Genomic DNA, 19,386 nt, shown 5'->3' on the forward strand with positions numbered 1-19,386 from the left:
GAAGTGAAAAGAATTGTTCAGCATATAGTCCAGACAGATTGTTCCATACATGAAAAACATACGATAAATACACAATGTAAATACATAGACAATGGATGAAGCATACGGAGTGTAGTACTACAACAGTAGAGAAGGTGCGAGGAGAGATCAGTTCAGTCCATAAGAGGGTAATTCTGGAGTCTGGTAACAGTGGGGAAGCTGTTTTTTATAATCATAGAATTTACAGTGCAGAAAGAGGCCATTCGGCCCATCGAGTCTGCACCAGCTCTTGGAAAGAGCACCCTACCCAAGGTCAACATCGCCACCCTATCCCCATAACCCAGTAACCCCACCCAACCTTTCTGGACAGTAAGGGCAATTTATCATGGCCAATCCACCTAACCTGCACATCTTTGGACTGTGGGAGGAAACCGGAGCACCCGGAGGAAACCCGCGCACACACGGGGAGGATGTGCAGACTCCGCACAGACAGTGACCCAAGCCGGAATCGAACCTGGGACCCTGGAGCTGTGACGCAACTGTGCTAACCACTGTGCTGCACTAGCATTTGAATCAGTTAGTGCGTGTTCTCAGACTTTTGTAACTTCTGCCCGGTGGGTGAGGTTGGAAGAAAGGGTCTTTGATTATGCTGCCCACTTTCCCAAAGCAGCGGGAGCTGTAGATAGAGTCAATGGATGGGAGGCAGGTTTGCATGATGGACTGGTCTATACTGAGGGACTGCTGGGTCAGGACCCAGGGAGTACTGCACTGTCAGAGGGTCAGTACTGAGGGAGAGCTGCAATGTCAGAGGGTCAGTACTGAGGGAGTGCTGCGCTGTCAGAGGGTCAATACTGATGGATTGCTGCACTGTCAGAGGGTCATTATTGAAGGAACGGGGCATTGTCGCAGGGTCAGTACTGAGGGAGTGAAAGGTACCATAGGCTCGGTGTGGAGATGCCATACTTTGTCATTGCCAAGGTCCTGGTGGCATGTACAGATCAAGGTGCCCATTTCTATCTGGGTTTGGGCGGTGGAAGGTAACTTTATCCTATAGTGTGACTCTGGGCCCAGGATACGGGGGAGGTGGGACTGAGGGGACGTCAGTCAGGCTTCCTGCATCCCAGACATTTTCGGAAAGGCTGCTGGAAAAGGAATCATAGTATCCGTATAATCCCTACAGGGCATAAGGAGGTTATACAGCCCATTGGTTCTGCATCGACCTGCCGCAAGTGCACCTTACCTATGTTCACTCCCTTGTCCACACTGTAACTCCACCCAACCTGAGCATCATTAGACTGTGGGAGGAAACCGGAGCACCCGGAGGAAACCCACACAGACAGGGGGTGAGCCTGCAAACTCCACATGGCCACCCAAGGCCGAAATCGAACCAAGGTTCCAGTGCCATGAGGTAGCAGTGCTAACAACTGTGCCACCCGGCTGGAAAGGGTGTCCAAGAATGGCAAGGTCAGAGTGGCCTGTGATGCTCCCGCCATCAAAATACAGGTCCAGCGTAGGGGGGACGGAGGGAAACAGGCTGAGTCCTCCAGGATGGCAGGGGAGCAGCTGAATTCTCCAGGGCAACAAGGGGCAGGTGCAATGAGTCGTCCTGGCCAGCAGGGGCACAATGAGTCCCCCAGGTCAGGGGGGTGAGGGTGCGATGAGTCCACCAGGACTTGGGTGACTGTCTGTGTGGAGTTTGCATGTTCTCTCTGTGTCTGCTTGAGTTTCCTCTGGGTGCTCCGGTTTCCTCAAACAGTTCAAAGATGTGCAGGTTGGGTGGATTGGCCATGTTAAATTACCTCTTTGTGTTCAAAAATTAGGTGGGGTTGTGAAGGTGGGGTGCTCTTTCAGAGGGTTCGTGCACACTTGTCGGGCCGAATGGCCTCCTTCTGCACTGTCGGTATTCTATGATTATATGACAGCAGGGGGCGCGCGCTGAGTCCGCCAGGGCAGCAGGGAGTGCACTGAGTCTTCCAGGATAGCAGGGGGCGCGCGCTGAGTCCGCCTGGGCAGCAGGGGGTGCACTCAGTCTTCCAGGACAGCAGGGGGCGCGCGCTGAGTCCACCAGGGCAGCAGGGGGTGCACTGAGTCTTCCAGGACAGCAGAAGTCGCGCGCTGAGTCCGCCAGGGCAGCAGGGGGTGCACTAAATCTTCCAGGACAGCAGGGGGCGCGCCAGGGCAGTAGGGGGTGCACTGAGTCTTCCAGGATAGCAGGGGGCACGCGCTTTGTCCGCCTGGGCAACAGGGGGTGCACTCAGTCTTCCAGGACAGCAGGGGGTGCACTAAATCTTCCAGGACAGCAGGGGGCGCGCGCTGAGTCAACCAGGGCAGCAGGGGGTGCACTGAGTCTTCCAGGACAGCAGGGGGCGCGCCAGGGCAGTAGGGGGTGCACTGAGTCTTCCAGGACAGCAGGGGGTGCACTGAGTCTTCCAGGACAGCAGAAGTCGCGCGCTGAGTCCGCCAGGGCAGCAGGGGGTGCACTAAATCTTCCAGGACAGCAGGGGGCGCGCCAGGACAGCAGGGGATGCACTGAGTCTTCCCGGACAGCAGGGGGCGCGCGCTGAGTCCGCCAGGGCAGCAGGGGGTGCACTGGGTCCTCCTGGACTGTAGGGGGCACGCGCTAAATCCAGCGGTCAGGCAGGCGGCCCTGCCTGCATCCCTGGTTCTGTTCTTGCGGAGCCTGGTAGCTTCCTCGGCGGCTGGTTGCGACAGGGAGTGAGGCCTGGGAGGCCGCCGAGATACAGATACCCCGGAGGAAAGATGATGGCGGCGCCGCCACCACCACCACCACCACCGCCACCGCCAGGGCCGCCGCCGGTGGCGGCGGCGGCGGCAACGGGGTCAAAAACCGGCGAGGAGAAGATGAAGGAGATGGAGGCGGAAATGGCGCTGTAAGTATGGAATCCCGTCAGAGTCGGGTGGGCTGGCCCGCCATCTGCGCCGAGTGGCGGCTGCCTCACGGTCGCATCCGCCCTGCAGTCCCGCCGCCGACCGACAGAAAGCTCCCTGGCGCTGTGTGTGGCGGTTTCAATCTGTGCGCAGGCGCAGTGACTCCTTGCAATCCGGCTGCTGACCGCGAAGGCGTTGTGTCCGCGGGTTCAATCCAAGCGCAGGCGCAGTGACTCCCCTTGCAATCGCGCCGCAGATCCTGAGGGCAGTGTTTTTTGGGGGCGGGTTGATTGCGCATGCGCATTGACTGCCGTTGCAGTCCCGCCGCTGACCGCGAGGGCCCTATCCCTGGCGGGTTGACTGAGCGCAGGCGCAGTGAATCATTTTGCATTCCAGCGGCACTGTTCCAGGGCGCTGTCTTGGACGGGCGGTTGCCATCGCCTAGTGGCTGCCACCAAGAATAGCAGCCAGACGCTCAGGGACTTGATCTGTCAGTGAAGCCAACACCATTTGATGGGGACAGGAGGAGGCCATTCCGCCCATCATAGCTACACTGGCTCTTTGAAAGATCTATCCAATTAGTCCCCACCCACACCTGCTCTTCTCCCTGCCCCCCCCCCCCCCCCACAAGGCTATGGGCCAAGAGCTGGAAAATTGGAATCAGAATCCGAATAGTGAGGTGGTTATTTTTGACTGCAAATGCGATGGGCCAAAGGACCTCTTTCTGTGCTAACTCTGTTCCTCCGCATTCTTCCTTCCCCACATAAGGCTCTACTTCCATTCTCAATGCTTCAGGTGAATCTGTCCTCGCCCACAGCCAGTGCATTTCAAACACGAGAATCATCGAATCCCTACAGTGCAGAGGGAGGCCATCAAATCTACACCAACCCTCTGAAAGAGACCCTTCCTAGGCCCACTCCTGCACCTTATCACCGTAACCTAACCTGCACAGCTTTGGACATGAAGGGGCAATTTATCATGGCCAATCAACCTAACCTGTACATCTTCGGACTGTGGGAGGAAACTGGAGCAAAGAACATTACAACACAGGGACAGGCCCTTCGACCCACCAAGCTGCGATGATCCAGATTCCTTATTTAGACCTAATAATTGCCCAAATGATCTGCATCCCTCCATTTCCTGCATGTTCATGTGTCTACCAAGATACATCTTAAATGTTGCTATCATGCCTGCCTCCACTGGCAACGTGTTCCAGGCACCCGCCACCCTCTGTGTCAAAAACTTTCCCCACACATCTCCCCTGAACTTTGCCCCTCACCTGTGGCCCCTTGTAATTGAGACTTTCACCCTGGGAAAAAGCCTCTGACTATTCATCCTATTTATACCTTTTGTAATTTTTAGACCTCAAACAACTCTCCCCTCTGCCTCTGTCTTTCCGACGAAAACAATCCGAGTTTATTCAACCTCTCCTCGTAGCTAACACCCTTCACACCAGGCAACCTCCTAGTAAACCTTCTTTGCATTCTCTCCAAAGCATCCAGAACTGCACGCAATATTCCAAATGTGACCTAACTAAAGTTATATACAACTGTAACATGACCTTTTTAAAACTTTTTAAATAAGTTTAGAGTACCCAATTCATTTACTCCAATTAAGCTGCAATTTTAGCATGGCCAATCCACCTACCCGGCACATCTTTGGGTTGTGGGGGCGAAACCCACGCAAACACGGGGAGAATGTGCAAACTCCACACGGACAGTGACCCAGGGCCGTGATCGAACCTGGGACCTCAGCGCCATGAGGCAGCAATGCTAACCACTGTGCTGCCCTAACTGTAACATGACCTGCCAACTCTTGTACTCAATGCCCCAGCCGATGAAGACAAGCATGCCGTCCATATGCCTTCTTGACCACCTTATCCACCTGCATTGTCACTTTCATGGAACTATGGACCTGATTGCCCAGATCCCTCTGTATGTCAAAGCTCCTAAAGGTTCTGCCATTTACTGTGTAATTCACACCTAAATCTGATCTTCCAAAATGCATCACCTTACATTTGTCAGGATTGAACTCTATCTGCTATTTCTCTTCCCAATTCTCCAATCTGTCTATATTCTGCTGTATTCTCTGACATTCCCCATCACTATCTGCAATTCCATCCATCTTCGTGTCATCTGCAAACTTGCAAATCAGACCATCTACATTTTCCTCCAGATCATTTATATATTACAAACATGGGCGGCATGGTGGCGCAGTGGTTAGCACTGCTGCCTCACGACGCTGCGGACCCAGGTTCGATCCGGCTGTGTGTGTGACCACTTAAACAACAAGAAAATAGACCATCTCAGCTTTCAATCCACCTTAAGTACCAATGGCACAGGGGAATACTTGCTTTACAGAGTTATTCTTTGAGAAAGAGATCTCTTGACACTACTTTACAGAAAAGATCTGAAGTCCTGCAGACCGGTCTGAAGTCCTGCAGAATCTCAGGCTGGATGTCTTCAAATAGTTTTCAACTGGCTTGTTTCAGCTCCCCATTATCCTCGGACAAGTCTTCACTGCTTTAAAGACTTAATCTCATTCAACTAATTTACAGTGAGACCAAACTGCTTTACATGGTCTTGGCTTCAACCAGAATCATAACCGAAGCAGAAAATGCTTTCTAAAAAAAACACTGATGCCTCAGCTCCACCCAGCAATGGCATCATCTCACCAAGCTGAAAACTAATTAACTCCCCAGGGAATCCCCTTAATGAAAACAAAACTGCATTAGCCAAAGCTTTTACAATGGTTAGTTGCACAGCAGGTTCCTAAAACCTTTGTTCTCATTCAAACTAAGATTCTATTAAAAACATGACTGCAGCAGTCAAACACACTCTAACACAGGCTTTTAACCATTATTTGACTAAATACTTATAATACAATATATCTGAAAGAATCATAGAAGCCCTACAGTGCAGAAGGAGGCCATTCGGCCCATCGAGTCTGCACCAACCCTCCGAAAGGACACCCTAACCTCATCCCACTCCCCGTAACCCCACTTAACCTACGGGCCAATATTATCATGGCCAATCCAGCTAACCTGCACATCTTTGGACGCAGGAGGAAATCGGAGCACCCGGAGGAAACCCACGCAGACACTCCCTATTTAAACTTCAAAACCTGAATGAAAGCAACCGTTCCACGCATACTCACCGTCTTTAAGTTCAATAATTCCAAGCCAAACAAGAAAGTATACGCTAAGATCCCGGTAAAGAGCCCCCAATTTTATTACAATACAATGTATCTGAAATTCCTACATTCATCACAAGTTCACAGAATGAGCTATTTATTCACCTAGTGCCATTCTCTTGCCTTCTCCCCGTAACCCTGCACTCATTCCCTCTTGAATGTTTTAATTGAACCTGCCACACCACACTCTCAGGCAGTACATTGCAGACCTTAACCACCTGTTGTGTTAAATAATTTTTTCTCTTGTTACTTTTGTTCCTATTGCCAATTAATTTGAACTGGTGCCCTCTTGTTCTGGATCCTTTCATGAACGGGAGGTTTCTCTTGTGTTCTAAGCCCCACGAGAACCACAGAGAAACCATTGTTGATCTCCCCATGGGACCCGAGGAGTACGAGCTTCCCAAATCGGGGGCGGAGGCCGCCCAGCTCAAGCTCGTTACAAACTAACATAAAAGTGGCCCAAAGCAGGGCCTGGTGTGGTTAGATCTCCCAGCAAGAACTGTACTGGGTGCGAGTTGCTGCCTTCAGCAGAATATTGTAGAAAGTTAAATGAACCTTTGTTCTCTTACCGCTGGCTTCCTCAAGACGAGGGAAAAAGGAAACTCCAGACTCGCTTGTGGAACTGCCTGGAAATTTGCTGCCCCCGAACATAGGCCCATGACAATTCAGGGTGCCACTGTTTGGGAAATTGGAAGCCTTTGATGGCAGCCTGGAAGACTGAACCCGTATGCGGAGCACATTTCTCCCAGGTGAACGGGATTGGGGGAAGACCGGCAGAAAGTCATCCTCCTGACCGCCTGCAGGGCCCCGACTTTTGGGATCCTAAAAAGTCTGATTTATCCGGCTGCACCGGACTCCAAATCACTGGATGAGCTGGTCTCTTTGGTTTCTGAACGCTATGACCCCAAGTCTTTCGTCATGATGCAGCGGTGCCACTTTAATACGGCGGTGCCCTCCCCAGGGGAATCGGACACTGATTTATTGACTGGTCTAAGACGCTTAGCTGAGCATTGCAAGTTTGGGCCGTCCCTCTCCGAAATGTTGAGGAATAGGCTAGTGTGACACAGTCATAAACAACACAGCCAGTCAAAGGAAGCTGTTGGCAGAGCCCAGCTAAAATTCTACAATCATCACAGTGTATGCACTGAGTATGTCTCATTGTTGCCCTTCGTGTCCGTAGGTTCGAGCAGGAGGTACTCGGGGCTCCAGTATCCACTCCAGCCGTCACTGCAGCAGCCGAGACTGTACCTGTGGCACTGATACCGGTGCCAGTCGCTCGCCCGATTATCGGAACCAACACATATCGGCAGGTAAAATGCGGTGTGTGTGTGTGTGTGGTGTGGGTACGCACGCGATGGTGCGTCAACCTGGATGATGTTACAAGAGCAGGAATGGAGAGTGCGGAATCCGCTTGCACTGACCTCACCAGGAGGAGGAGGCCCATTCAGCCCATCTCGAGCATGTTACACAGGAGAAGGCCATTCAGCCCCCTCAAACCTGTTACAGGAACAGGAGGAGGCCCATTCAGCCTGTCTCGGGCCTGTTACACAGGAACAGGATGAGGCTCATTCAGCCCATATTGAGCCTGTCACACACAAACAGAAGGGGGCCCATTCAGCCCGTCTCGAGTCTGTTACACAGGAGAAGGCCATTCAGCCCCCTCAAATCTGTTACACAGGAACAGGAGGAGGCCCATTCAGCCCGTCTTGAGCCTGTTACACAGGCACAGGAGAAGACCCATTCAGGCCCCTCATGTTTCACCATTCTTTAAGCTGTACGTGATCTGCTGTGCAGGTTCTGACCATTTTTTTTTCTCTCCCTCTTCCTCTCTCCCCCTTTGTCTCTCTCTCTCCCACCGGCAGATCCAGCAGAGTCTCGAGGCTCGTGCAGCAGCTGCAGCTACTGTGATGCCCCCGGTCCTGGGACCCCCATCGCCATTTGTTGGGCCAGGTTTGTTACCCAGTTACTCACATGCCCTTACCATCATTGGGAGTCATACCCCTCTTTCTCACCTCTTCCCCACCACCCCCTCCATTTCTCTCCCCCCACCCCATCCCATTTTACACTAGGTTTAAAATAGTATCACAACTCACCTGTTAGTCACTGAGAGAGGGAACTGACTGCAGAGCTGTGATTGGAGGAACAGCAAGGCTGGAAGCGAGGGAACCCGTGATTGGAGGGAACTGGAGTAGTGCGGGAGACCCTCAGCTGCCCTTTGCTGCTGTGGGGCAGTCGACGATGTGGCTAAAACAAGGACTTTGCTGTCCTGTCTCTATTTCCCCCTCGCCTCAGCTTGCCCTTGTTGTGCATCTCCAGCAGCACCTGGTACCAGCTCGTCTCCCTCAGTCCCGCAGTCGCTGACGAGGGCAAACTGCTCATCGTGATGAGCATGTGTGGTTTTTGGGGGGGGGGACACCAGTTCCGTCCTTGAAGTCGGCCCTTTTGTGCATCGTCGGAGCCGCTCTCCGGGTTCCCGTGTGCTCTATTCCCTTGTTCCCGTTGTGCTCAACCCGAGCATCCCCCTTGCTTGCTTGTGAAACGAATTGCCGGCCGTGTGTGCTCTCGACTCACCTCCACCCCCACCCCAACTTCATATTCCAAAGTGCCTCTACCGTCAGCATTCCCTTCCCTCCGTTGTATGGGTTTGCTTCATCGAATCAATTTCCAGTCTTTAATCGCAAATGCAGCATTGCTCTTGTCAGGCTGTGGCCCATGGAACCTCACATTGGAATGAGGAAAGACCTCTTGAATATTTCAGAGAAGGGAGACATGGTGCGAGATTCACCAGGATGCTACCTGGGATGGAGCATTTGAGCTATAAGGAGAGACTAGATAGGCTTGGATTGTTTTCTTTAGAGCAGAGAAGGCTGAGGGGGGGGATATGATTGAGGTGTATCAGATTATGAGGGGTTTGGTCAGGGTAAACAGGAGACAGCTGTTCCCCTTGGTTGAGGAGTCAATCAGAAGGGGGCATAGTTTTAGGGTGAGGGGCAGGAGATTCCGAGGGGATTTGAGAAAGTTTTTTCACTCAGATGGCGGTGAGAATCTGGAATGCGACTGCTGAGGAAGGTGATGGTGGCAGCATGGCAGCACAGTGGTTAGCACTGCTGCCTAACAGCACCAGGGACCCGGGTTCGATTCCGGCCTCGAGTGACTGTCCATGTGGAGTCTGCACATTCTCCCTGTGTCTGTGGGTTTCCTCGCACAGTCCAAATATGTGCAGGTTAGGTGGATTGACTGTGTTAAAAATGAACCTTAATATGTGGGATGTACAGGTTAGGTGGGGTTGTGGCGATAGGGCGGGGGGAGTGGGCCTTTGTATTTCAGAGGGTCGGTGCAGACTTGAGGGGCCGATTATTAAGGATGAAATAACTGAGCATTTGGAAAGCGGGGACAGGATCGGTCGAAGTCAACATGGATTCGCTGAAGGGAAATCATGCTTGACAAATCTTCAGGAATATTTTGAGGATGTGACCAGTAGAGTGGATAAGGGTGAACCACTGGATGTTTATCTGGACTTTCAAAAGGCTTTTGACAAGGTCCCACACAAGAGATTAGTGAGCAAAATTAAAACTCATGGTACGGGGGTAATGTATTGACGTGGTCCCCAGCGCTGTGAGGGCAGCAGTGCTAACCACTGTGCCACCCTGGTTTGGTTAGATGTTTTCTGGGAGAGTTAGTTAGATCCCCCCCCCCCCCTCCCCCCCCCCCCCCCCCAACAATCCGGGCTGCAGTATCAAAAGTGAAATCTCGTGACTCTGAAAACATTCCAGTGGGATCAGCTACAATCACCACGTGTTACCGGGCAGAGCACAGCCTTTTGGACCAATTCATTGGCCACCAGCTAAATCAATCAAACCGAGTCCCAGTCAATCTTGTTGCTGCTGGTCAGTCCACAGTTCCGATTTGAACTAGCACAGTGGTCTCTCCTGCTGCTGAAATCCTCTGCTTTAATTAAAGGCACAGACCACTTGACTTAAAGATGTATGTCCATTAATCATCCACGGATCAAAAGTGCAACAGCAAAATAAAGGGGAAGAAGCAGGACGGACCCTCACGTTGGGGATGGGGAATAACTGGGCCTAGCCAACGAGGCCAAAACATCCCGTAAATGTTGAATAGAAAATTAATTGGTTCTTTTGTGAGGTGAGTGACTACACTCATCCCACAATATTTTTATAATTCCACCCATTTGAAGTGACCTTAAAAACTTCTAGAATTTTCCCGTGCCTCACGTCGCAGCAAGCCTGCTGGTTTGCACTACGATATATACATATGTATCTATACATATACAGACCTTTTAGTCTTCGACCTCTTGCCACCACTGCTCCACTCTGGGCAATGGAGTAACCTCCTCCAGTCCCGACAACCCTCCCTATCTCTGTAACCTCGTCAAGCCCCGACAACCCTCCCTATCTCTGTAACCTCCTCCAGCTCCGTTAAATCCTCCCTATCTCTGTAACCTCCAGCTCCTCCAACCTTCCCTATCTGTGTAACCTCCTCCAGCTCCGACAACCCTCCCTATCGCTGTAACCTCCTCCAGCTCCGGCAACCCTCCCTATCTCTGTAACCTCCTCCAGCTCCTACAACCCTCCTTGTTCAGTCTTTCCTGATCACTATTATTCCAGTAAATTCTCATTTGAGTAAATAATTTTTTTATTACACATTCTCAGGTGCCTCGATTTATTTTCATGGTTGCCATATCAAAGTGAGTTTTGTTTTGGCAGTTTGTATTAACCAGGCATTCTTGGACTGGAGGGAGCTTGGGGTATAAAATGGTCCAGTGGGTCATCAGATAATGGAAGGTGTCCACAACCTGGGGCAGAAAGGAATCTGACAGTGCAGCACTCCCTCAGTACTGACCCTCTGACAGTGCAGCATGTCCTCGGTACTGACCCTCTGACAGCGCAGCACTCTCTCAGTATTGACCCTCTGCCAGTGCAGCGCTCCCTCGGTACTGACCCACTGACAGTGCAGAACTCCCTCAGTACTGACCCTCTGACAGTGCAGTACTCCCTCAGTACTGATCCTCTGACAGTGCAGCGCTCCCTCGGTACTGACCCACTGACAGTGCAGCGCTTCCCCGGTACTGACCCTCTGACAGTGCAGCGCTCCCTCGGTACTGACCCTCTGACAGTGCAGCGCTCCCTCGGTACTGACCCTCTGACAGTGCAGCGCTCCCTCGGTACTGACCCTCTGACAGTGCAGCGCTCCCTCGGTACTGACCCTCTGACAGTGCAGCATGTCCTCGGTACTGACCCTCTGACAGGGAGTGGCACCCTGAACACCTGAAAGACGTGCTGTTAGGCAACTTGGACATTATGAATTCTCCCTCTGTGTACCCGAGCAGGTGCCAGAATGTGGCGGCTTGGGGCTTTTCACAGTAACTTAATTGCAGTGTTAATGGAAGCCTACTTGTGACATTAAAGAATATTAATTATTATTTTCTGCTGAATTCTCGGGACTAGGCCATAAACCCATGACTGTTAGATTAAGGAGGGTATGGGCGCTTCCCATTGAGAGGCACTTGGCAGCCTGCTCCAGAGTAAATGTTGTAATGTCCACCATTTTGCAACTGTCTCAGGAGATTGAACATTTTTTCTTCATAACATGCATACTCGGTTGTGCCTGAACACCTATTGATGCATGTTATTTTCTCTCTCTGCATAGCTATGCCTCCTCCGAGACAAGCTCCGATTATAAGACCGGTATTTGTGCCTCATGTATTACAGAGACCAGGTATGTAAACCATTACCGCATTACACCACATTAAACATTAGACACCAGTACTGCGCCCCAGTGTTATAGTGACAGATCTCTCCCCACCAGTACTGTACCCCAGTGTTATACAGTAATAGACGTGTCCCCACCAGTACTGTACCCCAGTGTTATACAGGGACAGTCCCACCCCCACCGGTCCTGTGCCCCGGTGTCATACACCGGCAGACCTCTCCCCACCAGTACTGTACCCCAGTGTTATATACCTGTCCCCACCAATACTGTACCCCACTGTTATACAGTAATAGACCTGTCCCCACCAGTACTGTACCTTAGTGTTTTACACTGACACACCTCTCCCCACCAGTACTGTACCCCAGTGTTATACACTGGCAGACCTCTCCCCACTAGTTGTGTACCCCAGTGTTATACAGTAATAGACTGTCCCCACCAGTACTGTGCCCCAGTGTTATACTGTTACAGACCCCTCCCCACCAGTACTGTATCCCAGTATTATACAGTGACAGATCCGTCCCCACCAGTACTGCGCCCCAGTGTTATACAGTGGCAGACCTGTATCCAACAATACTGTACCCCAGTGTTCTACAGTGACACACCACTTCCCACCAATACTGTACCTCTGTGTTATACACTGGCAGACCTCCCCATCAGTACTGTTCCCCAGTGTTATACAGCGACAGACCTCTCCCCACCAGTACTGTACCCCAGTGTAATACACTGACAGACCTCTCCCCACCAGCAGTGTACCCCAGTGTTATACAGTAATAGGCCATTCCCCATCAGTACTGCACCACCGTGTTATACAGTGACAGACCAGTATCCACCAATACTGTACCTTCGTGTTTTACAGTGACAAATCCATCCCCACCAGTATTATGTGCCAGTGTTATACAGTGACAGACCTGTATCCACCAATACTGTACCCCAGTGTTATACAGTGACAGACCTGTATCCACCAATACTGTACCCCAGTGTTATACAGTGACAGACCTGTCCCCACCAGTACTGTATTCCATGGTCATACAGTGACAGACCACTCCCCACCAGTACTGTATCACAGTATTATGTTGTGACAGGCCTGATCCCACCAGTCTTGTGTCCCACTGTTATATACAGTGACAGATCTCTCCCCACCAATACTGTATCCCAGTATTATATAGTGCCAGACCTGTCCGCAGCAGTACTGTACCCCAGTGTTACACAGTAACAAACCTGTCCACACCAGTACTGTGTCACAGTGTTATACAGCGACAGACCTGACTGCACCCCAGTGTTTACTGTTATGGGGCAGGGTTTAGAGAGCCCCAAAGTGTATCATGGAGTTCACCTGACCCACAACTTTAAATAGATTGTGGTTATGGGGAACACACTGGGGCTTACTCTGCAGGTGTAATAACACAGAAATCTACAGTACTTTTAAATTAAAACAGTGTTTATTTATGAAAACAGTTAACACTTTATAAACACACAGTAAACATCTGAACAACTATCAACACCAATAAATCCTGAAAGAATACAGTACTCTATAGATAACCCTTAATAAATTCCCAAACAACATCCGGAAGACAACAGTCCCTTTCGTCACAGAGCAGTTATCACTCTGAATTCACCAAATGATCTAGGGATGGTCTTTAGATGGCAGAGAGATCGAAATTACACCACCTTTGGCTGGCGGCAGCTCCAACACTAAAACAAAACTAAAAAAAACACAGACACACCCAAGCTTTTCCTCAAAGCGAAACTAAAAAGCAGAGCCAGAGCTCAGCTCCACCCACACTCTGACATCACTGCAGCCACTTGAGCAGACAAACATTTCTAAACGTGCCATTCCCATGACACACAGTGTCAGAGCAAACCCGATCAGTACTGAACCCCAGTGTTATACAGTGACATGTGTATCCCCACCAGTACTGTACCCCAGTGTTATACAATGACAGACCTGTCCCCAACTGTAGTGTACCCCAGTGTTATACACCTCCAGTTATCAGTTTATTTTTCTAAATACCCTTCAAACGGATAGATTCCAGCCTGTAACTTACTCCCGGATATCGATTATTCTGTATATAAGCCACCCCAAACCCCTCAATTAGATTCCAGCCTGTAACTTACTTCCGGGTATCTATTATTCGATATATAAACCTCCTCAAACCCCTCGGTTAGATTCCAGTCTGTAACTCATTCCTGGGTATTATACAATATATAAACCACCCTGAACAACTCAATCAGATTCTAGTCTGTACCTTCTCCCGACTATCGATTTTTCCATATATAAACCATCCAGAACACCTCAATTAGATTCCAGTCTGTAACTCACTCTCGGGTACCTGTTATTCTATATATAAACCACCCCGAATCCCTCAATTAGATTCCAGTCTGTAACTCACTCTCGGGTACCTGTTATTCTATATATAAACCACCCCGAATCCCTCAATTAGATTCCAGTCTGTAACTCACTCTCGGGTACATGTTATTCTATATATAAACCACCCGAACCCCTCGATTAGATTCCAGTCTGTAACTCACTCCCGGGTATCTGTTATTCTGTATATAAACCACCCGAACCCCTCGATTAGATTCCAGTCTGTAACTCACTCCCGGCTATCTGTTATTCTGTATATAAACCACCCCGAACCCCTCGATTAGATTCCAGTCTGTAACTCACACCTGGGTACCTGTTATTCTGTATATAAATCACCCCGAACCCCTTGATTAGATTCCAGTCTGTAACTCACTCCCGGGTATCTGTTATTCTATATATAAACCACCCCGTACCCCTCGATTAGATTCCAGTAGCGCACTCCCGAGTATCTGTTATTCTATATATAAACCACCCCAAACCCCTCGATTAGATTCCAGTAACGCACTCCCGAGTATCTGTTATTCTATATATAAGCCACCCCGTACCCCTCGATTAGATTCCAGTAGCGCACTCCCGAGTATCTGTTATTCTATATATAAACCACCCCAAACCCCAAGATGGGGTTTTCTAACACAGTATGTAGATTGTCCGACCAGAGGAGGGGCAATATTGGATTTAGTACTGGGTAATGAACCAGGGCAAGTGATAGATTTGTTAGTGGGGGAGCATTTTGGAGATAGTGACCACAATTCTGTGACTTTCACTTTAGTAATGGAGAGGGATAGGTACGTGCAACAGGGCAAGGTTTACAATTGGGGGAAGGGTAAATATGATGTTGTCAGACAAGAATTGAAGTGCATAAGTTGGGAACATAGGCTGGCAGGGAAGGACACAAGTGAAATGTGGAACTTGTTCAAGGAACAGGTGCTACGTGTCCTTGATATGTATGTCCCTGTCAGGCAGGGAAGAGATGGTCGAGTGAGGGAACCATGGTTGACAAGAGAGGTTGAATGTCTTGTTAAGAGGAAAAAGGTGACTTATGTAAGGCTGAGGAAACAAGGTTCAGACAGGGCATTGGAGGGATACAAGATAGCCAGGAGGGAACTGAAGAAAGGGATTAGGAGAGCTAAGAGAGGGCATGAACGATCTTTGGCGGGTAGGATCAAGGAAAACCCCAAGGCCTTTTACACATATGTGAGAAATATGAGAATGACTAGAGCGAGGGTAGGTCCGATCAAGGACAGTAGCGGGAGATTGTGTATTGAGTCTGAAGAGATAGGAGAGGTCTTGAATGAGTATTTTTCTTCTGTATTTACAAATGAGAGGGGCGATATTGTTGGAGAGGACAGTGTGAAACAGATTGGTAAGCTCGAGGAAATACTTGTCAGGAAGGAAGATGTGTTGGGCATTTTGAAAAACTTGAGGATAGACAAGTCCCCCGGGCCTGACGGGATATATCCAAGGATTCTATGGGAAGCAAGAGATGAAATTGCAGAGCCGTTGGCAATGATCTTTTCGTCCTCACTGTCAACAGGGGTGGTACCAGGGGATTGGAGAGTGGCGAATGTCGTGCCCCTGTTCAAAAAAGGAACTAGGGATAACCCTGGGAATTACAGGCCAGTTAGTCTTACTTCGGTGGTAGGCAAAGTAATGGAAAGGGTACTGAAGGATAGGATTTCTGAGCATCTGGAAAGACACTGCTTGATTAGGGATAGTCAGCACGGATTTGTGAGGGGTAGGTCTTGCCTTACAAATCTTATTGAATTCTTTGAGGAGGTGACCAAGCATGTGGATGAAGGTAAAGCAGTGGATGTAGTGTACATGGATTTTAGTAAGGCATTTGATAAAGTTCCCCATGGTAGGCTTATGCAGAAAGTAAGGAGGCATGGGATAGTGGGAAATTTGGCCAGTTGGATAACGAACTGGCTAACCGATAGAAGTCAGAGAGTGGTGGTGGATGGCAAATATTCAGCCTGGATCCCAGTTACCAGTGGCGTACCGCAGGGATCAGTTCTGGGTCCTCTGCTGTTTGTGATTTTCATTAATGACTTGGATGAGGGAGTTGCAGGGTGGGTCAGTAAATTTGCAGACGATACGAAGATTGGTGGAGTTGTGGATAGTAAGGAGGGCTGTTGTCGGCTGCAAAGAGACATAGATAGGATGCAGAGCTGGGCTGAGAAGTGGCAGATGGAGTTTAACCCTGAAAAGTGTGAGGTTGTCCATTTTGGAAGGACAAATATGAATGCGGAATACAGGGTTAACGGTAGAGTTCTTGGCAATGTGGAGGAGCAGAGAGATCTTGGGGTCTATGTTCATACATCTTTGAAAGTTGCCACTCAAGTGGATAGAGCTGTGAAGAAGGCCTATGGTGTGCTCGCGTTCATTAACAGAGGGATTGAATTTAAGAGCCGTGAGGTGATGATGCAGCTGTACAAAACTTTGGTAAGGCCACAATTGGAGTACTGTGTACAGTTCTGGTCGCCTCATTTTAGGAAGGATGTGGAAGCTCTGGAAAAGGTGCAAAGAAGATTTACCAGGATGTTGCCTGGAATGGAGAGTAGGTCTTACGAGGAAAGGTTGAGGGTGCTAGGCCTTTTCTCATTAGAGCGGAGAAGGATGAGGGGCGACTTGATAGAGGTTTATAAGATGATCAGGGGAATAGATAGAGTAGACAGTCAGAGACTTTTTCCCCGGGTGGAACACACCATTACAAGGGGACATAAATTTAAGGTGAAAGGTGGAAGATATAGGAGGGATATCAGAGGTAGGTTCTTTACCCAGAGAGTAGTGGGGGCATGGAATGCACTGCCTGTGGAAGTAGTTGAGTCGGAAACATTAGGGACCTTTAAGCAGCTATTGGATAGGTACATGGATAACGGTAAAATGATATAGTGTAGATTTATTTGTTCTTAAGGGCAGCACGGTAGCATTGTGGATAGCACAATTGCTTCACAGCTCCATGGTCCCAGGTTCAATTCCGGCTTGGGTCATTGTCTGTGCGGAGTCTGCACGTCCTCCCCGTGTCTGCGTGGGTTTCCTCCGGGTGCTCCGGTTTCCTCCCACAGTCCAAAGATGTGCGGGTTAGGTGAACTGGCCAATGATAAATTGCCCTTAATGTCCAAATTGCCCTTGGTGTTGGGTGGAGGTATTGAGTTTGGGTATGGTGCTCTTTCCAAGAGCCGGTGCAGACTCAAAGGGCCGAATGGCCTCCTTCTGCACTGTAAATTCAATGATAATCTATGATTAATCTAGGACAAAGGTTCGGCACAACATCGTGGGCCGAAGGGCCTGTTCTGTGCTGTATTTTCTATGTTCTATGTTCTATGGGGCAGCACGGTAGCCTTGTGGATAGCACAATTGATTCACAGCTCCAGGGTCCCAGGTTCGATTCCGGCTTGGGTCACTGTCTGTGCGGAGTCTGCACATCCTCCCCGTGTGTGCGTGGGTTTCCTCCGGGTGCTCCGGTTTCCTCCCACAGTCCAAAGATGTGCAGGTTAGGTGGATTGACCATGATAAATTGCCCTTATTGTCCAAAATTACCCTTAGTGTTGGGTGGGGTTATGGGGATAGGGTGGCGGTGTTGACCTTGGGTAGGGTGCTCTTTCCAAGAGCCAGTGCAGACTCGATGGGCCGAATGGCCTCCTTCTGCACTGTAAATTCTATGAAACCTCTCGATTAGATTCCAGTAACGCACTCCCGAGTATCTGTTACTCTATATATAAACCACCCCGAACCCTCGATTAGATTCCAGTCTGTAACTCACTCCTGGGTGTCTGTTATTCTATATATGAACCAGCCCGAACCCCTCGATTAGATTCCAGTCTGTAACTCACTCCTGGGTGTCTGTTATTCTATATATAAACCACCCTGAACTCTGATTATATTCCAGTCTGTAACTCACTCCCGGGTATCTGTTATTCTATATATAAACCACCCTGAACCCCTCGATTACATTCCAGTCTGTAACTCACTCCCGGGTATCTGTTATTCTATATATAAACCACCCTGAACCCCTCGATTAGATTCCAGTCTGTAACTCACACCCGGGTATCTGTTATTCTGTATATAAACCACCCTGAACTCTGATTATATTCCAGTCTGTAGCTCACGGAGTGCGTTCACGGTGGGATATTCTCTGCACCAAATCCCAGTAGTTTAAAGGGAAGTTGTGTTTTTAATATCATCTCTGGCAACATCTTCTTGTTCCTTCTGCAGCCGGTCCCAGGATTCCTCCGATGAGGCCCCCACCGCCCCCTCCCCTGATGGGACCTCCGATGCGGACCCCTCCCCCGCTGATGATGGGCCATCCAATGGCCCCTCCACCTCCGATGGGCCCGATGCACCCTGTCCGGTACACCAATGTGAGTGTATGATCTTCTCCCCACCCCAGCAACGGGAGCCCTGGAAAACCAAGTCCGTGCAACAGCTGTCAATCTCAGCCAATTGTGAACCGGGTCAACCAGTAAACGGACAACAAACCTCCTGGTTCACTTCTCTAAGGGATAATGTTGTAAAATAGATCAGTTATGTTAAATCTTTACAAACGCAGAATAGTACAAACTTTGAGCACTGTGCACAGCTCCGGTCTGCATATTCCTTGGTTAGGCCACATTTAGAGCACTGTATACAGTCGCAAGCTCCATATCCCTTGGCTAGACCACACTTGGGGCACTGTGCACAGTTCAGATATACATACTATGAGGAGGTTATCAAGGTTTTTGAAAAGGTGCAAGAGATATTCCTTGAACTGCAGTTATATTGATCAGGAGAGACTGAATAGGCTGGGCTCATTTCTCTGGAAAAATTAACGCTGAGGGTGACCTGATCCAGGTCTTTAAAATTCTGAAAGGATAGGATCAATGAAGAGATGATTTCACTTGTGTTGGGAGAGACGAGCACCCGGGACCATCAATATGCAACAATCACTAATAAATCCAGTGGGGAGAATGTGGGAGTCGCACCCACAGGGAGTGGGGAGAATGTGGGACTCGCACCCACAGGGAGTGGGGAGAATGTGGGACTCGCACCCACTGGGAGTGGGGAGAATGTGGGACTCGCACCCACTGGGAGTGGGGAGAATGTGGGACTCACTCCCTCAGGGAATGGGGAGTATGTGGGACTCGCTCCCACGGGGAGTGGGGAGAATGTGGGACTCGCTCCCGTGGGGAGAATGTGGGACTCGCTCCCACGGGGAGTGGGGAGAATGTGGGACTCGCTCCCACAGGGAA

The 19,386-nt window shown here is 49.8% G+C and overlaps 1 protein-coding gene across 2 annotated transcripts in view; it reads left to right on the top strand.

Annotated features, from left to right (window-relative positions):
• Nucleotides 1–2,644: 2,644 nt before the first annotated feature.
• The window catches only part of rbm42 (RNA binding motif protein 42), a 34,451-nt gene continuing 17,709 nt past the window's right edge, over nt 2,645–19,386 (top strand). The window contains exons 1-5 of one of the 2 annotated variants that reach the window (XM_072468877.1): nt 2,645–2,870; nt 7,241–7,370; nt 7,923–8,010; nt 11,731–11,799; nt 18,374–18,519. In XM_072468877.1, the coding sequence (XP_072324978.1) occupies nt 2,740–2,870; nt 7,241–7,370; nt 7,923–8,010; nt 11,731–11,799; nt 18,374–18,519 (564 nt within the window). In that variant the 5' untranslated portion in view covers nt 2,645–2,739. The remainder of the gene's footprint in view (nt 2,871–7,240; nt 7,371–7,922; nt 8,011–11,730; nt 11,800–18,373; nt 18,520–19,386) is intronic. The other variant, XM_072468876.1, reaches the window with a different exon arrangement.

This window comes from Scyliorhinus torazame, chromosome 12 (genome assembly GCF_047496885.1).
Source record: "Scyliorhinus torazame isolate Kashiwa2021f chromosome 12, sScyTor2.1, whole genome shotgun sequence".
NCBI lineage: Eukaryota > Metazoa > Chordata > Chondrichthyes > Carcharhiniformes > Scyliorhinidae > Scyliorhinus > Scyliorhinus torazame.